General features: G+C 37.2%; 1 protein-coding gene across 1 annotated transcript; it reads left to right on the top strand.

Annotated features, from left to right (window-relative positions):
- Positions 1–1698: 1698 nt before the first annotated feature.
- Positions 1699–3321, top strand: LOC143041602 (uncharacterized). Its single transcript, XM_076213610.1, has 2 exons — positions 1699–2604; positions 2794–3321. Exons 1-2 carry the CDS (start codon positions 1699–1701, stop codon positions 3319–3321), a joined length of 1434 nt encoding a protein of 477 aa, XP_076069725.1.
- Positions 3322–3762: the final 441 nt, after the last annotated feature.

Genomic DNA, 3762 nt, shown 5'->3' with positions numbered 1-3762 from the left:
GAAGGTCTCGAAGATGAAATGAAAATGAAGAAAGAAAATATGGACAGCTCTATATAATTGAAACAAATGAAGCATTAAATCTGAGGTCAAATAATAATCAAAATTCTAATTGCTTATATTCAGTTTTCGAAAAGAAATATCTCAAGCAATGGTCGATGATCTATATGTATGGGCATATAAAAACATGAGAACTGTCGAACTTGAAGAGCAACAGAGAGCTACATTACAAAATATCCCTTTTCTCTTTCGTGTAATTTACACGGGTTCCGCAACGACCTTCCGAATATTTGTTCAAAAAGTTCAATTGTTTTGTATGCTACTCATAAATTGGAGCCAATTTTAATCTAAAGCATTTACAAAGTAAGGTATAGTCGTCGAAATCTGAATTAGTCGATCGATCGAATTGGGAAAAAAGTCTGATGGTTATTAATTGTTCCTTATGTGTTTACCTGCAGTATGGACGAACGAAGAAGGCAGCGAAGAGAGGCAGCCAGGGAACGACAAAGAAGGAGACGAGAGCAGTTCAGAGAGAATGAAAGACAAGCCCAACGAAATAGAAACAGAGAACAAATGCGAAGAACGAGGGATCAAATGAGCGAAGAGGAGAGAAATGCATTTAATAATCGTAGTAGAGAACTAATGCAAGGAAGAATGAATAAAATGAATGAAGAAGAAAGAGAACTGCATAACACTCAAGCAAGAGAACGGATGCGAGCAAGAAGAGATGCAATGGATGAAGAAGAAAGACAATCGCAACGAAGCATCAACAGACAACAGATGAGAGTTAGAAGAAACAACATGACTGAAGAAGAACGACTGATGAACCTTGAAAATAGGAGAAATAGAAATAAAATACGGAGAAATAATGCGGATGGTGTCCAATTTATAAATCCTGATAGATTCTATATTGGGCCAATGAATGTTATTTGTGAACACTGCTAGGCTCTCCGATTTCAGGGAAATAATGGAAAAGTATCACTTGAGCCCCTCCAAGAATATCCGGTCATTCTAAGGAAATTGTTCGAAGGAAATGACAGGGATTCTAGCAACTTTAGAAACAACATTAGAAATTATAACTCCTCCTTTGCCTTTGCTTCCTTCGGCGCTGAAGTGAAGCCACCTCCAGGACATGGTCCATATTGTTTTCGATTGCAAGGACAAATATATCATTATGCAACAAATTTACATCCAAATGAAAATGAAGAAAGAAAATATGGACAGCTCTATATAATTGAAACAAATGAAGCATTAAATCTGAGGTCAAATGCTAATCAAAATTCTAATTGCTTATATTCAGTTTTCGAAAAAATATCTCAAGCAATGGTCGATAATCCTTTTGTAGGGGCATATAAAAACATGAGAACTGTCGAACTTGAAGAGCAACAGAAAGCTACATTACATAATATGCCTCCCAGAAAAATAACCATGCAATTTATTGCCGGCCCTGATGCGAGGAGATATTATAATCCAACAAATGATGAAATTGCAGCAATATTTGTCGGTGATGATGGAGCACCTCCTGTCCAACGTGACATTATAGTGTACCCTGAAGGACAACAGAGGGAGAGGATATCCTACTTCTCTTGCCATCTTGATCCAATGATTTACCCTCTCCTCTTTCCTCATGGTGAATTCGGATGGCATATAAACATTACTCATGTAGAAAATAGGCAAACTAGAGTTCGTAAGAAGGTTACTATGCAGGAATTTCATGCATATCGTCTAGCTATAAGAGGTGGCTTCAGTGGTGGAAAAATATTTCAGCAATATATAGTTGATGCTTATGTTAAAGTAGAGGGTTGTCGTTTGAAATTCATTGCAGAAAATCAAGCACAACTAAGAGTTGCAATGTATTCAGGTTTGATGGATCACCTTGCAAGAAATAATGAAAATGAAGATCCTGGAGTACCTGTCATTTTGCCATCATCCTTCACAGGGAGCCCACGAAATATGCAACAATGCTATCAAGATGCAATGGCAATAGTTTGCAAGTATGGAAGGCCTGATTTATTTATAACATATACTTGCAATCCAAAATGTCGAGAAGTAACTGAAAACTTACAACCTCATGAAACTGCACAGAACAGACCTGATTTGTTGGCACGAGTTTTCAAACAACATCTCAATGAGTTAATGATTGACATAAAGGACAGCCATGTACTTGGGGTACCTATTGCTGCGATACATGTTATTGAATTTCAGAAAAGAGGTCTCCCGCATTGTCACATGCTAATCATGCTGCGTGAAGAAGATAAAATTAGAACTAAAGAACAAATTGATAATATTGTTTCAGCTGAATTACCATCAGAACATGATCCAGAATTGAGAGAATTAGTGAAAAAACTCATGATTCATGGACCCTGCGGTACATTTAATCCCAATTCAATCTGTATGGTAGAGGGAGAGTGTCAAAAGAAATTTCCTATGCCGTATCAGGAGGAGACTATAACAAATGTTTCTGGATATCATTTTTACAGACGCAGAAATAATGGAGATTCTGTTAGAGTGGGCGTCCATGAGGTTGACTGCCGGTTTGTAGTACCATATAATAAATATTTACTCAGAAAATATGGTGCTCACATTAATGTAGAAGTGTGTATATTGGTAAAAAGTGTGAAATATCTTTTCAAATATGTCTATAAAGGACATGATTGCGCAATGATGTAAATGAATATGAACAACAATCAAACTAATGAAAATGAATATAATGAAATTAAACAATATATTTCGTGTAGATACGTATCTCCGCCTTAAGCATTTTGGCGTTTGTCAGAATATAAAATGTATGGATAGTCGCACACAGTTTACCGACTGGCACTCCATTTGCCTGACCAGCAACAAGTTTATTATAAGCCGGGCGAACAAAGACAGGCTGCTGCCCGTGCAGAAGGACAAGACACGCAATTAACTGCATGGTTCAAACTTAACCAAAGTGACGTGGATGCAAGAGCCTACCTTTATATTGATATCCCTGAATATTATGTACTTAATAACCAAAGCAACACTTGGACCAGAAGACAACGTCACCGACAGATTGTAACGAGAATGTACTCTGCCAGTCCTAGAAATGCTGAGAAATTCCATTTAAGGATGCTTCTTCTTCATGTACCAGGTGCAACTTCTTTTGATGACTTGAAAACTGTAGGAGGTGAACAGTTGCCGACCTTTAAGGATGCCTGTATTCGATTGCAACTGCTTGAAGATGACAACGAACTAGAAATGGCTTTGAGTGAGGCAGCTATATATCAAATGCCACGACAGCTTCTTAACATGTTTGCAATTATTTGTTTATTCAATACACCACAAAATGCCTTACAATAATGGAATGATAACAAACATCTTATGATAGAGGACCTTTTATGCCAATATGATAATAATGTTGCAGAAAATATCGCTGTGCATCACATAAACATGATTTTGAATGAAAACGGCATGAATTGTGCAATGCTTGGTCTGCCAGAACCAATCAGTGAGCCTCCTGCCATTCAACATATGGAAGAAATTCAAGAAGTCAATCCTGAAGTACTAAATATTGAGCAAAGATATGTATTTGATAGTGTCATTAACGCTGTAAGTGAAATAGATAGAGGATTAGAAACCAACCACCGACTGTTTTACTTGGATGCACCTGGCGGCTCTGGCAAAACTTTTCTATTCATTATGATTCATGATTACCTGGTGGCTCAAAATGTGGCTGTTAGTACTTCTGCTTGGACAGGTATTGCAGCAACACTATTGAAAAATGGAAAAACTCTTCACAGT

Source organism: Oratosquilla oratoria, chromosome 31, assembly GCF_046742065.1.
Source record: "Oratosquilla oratoria isolate Oo_2021 chromosome 31, ASM4674206v1, whole genome shotgun sequence".
NCBI classification, from domain to species: Eukaryota; Metazoa; Arthropoda; class Malacostraca; order Stomatopoda; family Squillidae; genus Oratosquilla; species Oratosquilla oratoria.
This window is presented reverse-complemented; position numbering and strand designations above follow the sequence as displayed.

What these genes read in the sequence shown, in the direction of transcription:
- LOC143041602 (XM_076213610.1), top strand. Translation starts at nt 1,699, where the DNA reads ATGCAGGAATTTCATGCATATCGTCTAGCTATAAGAGGTGGCTTCAGT. An exon ending in ATGTAGAAGTGTGTATATTG is followed by an intron (nt 2,605 to 2,793) that starts GTAAAAAGTGTG and finishes ATGTATGGATAG; the next exon opens with TCGCACACAGTTTACCGACT.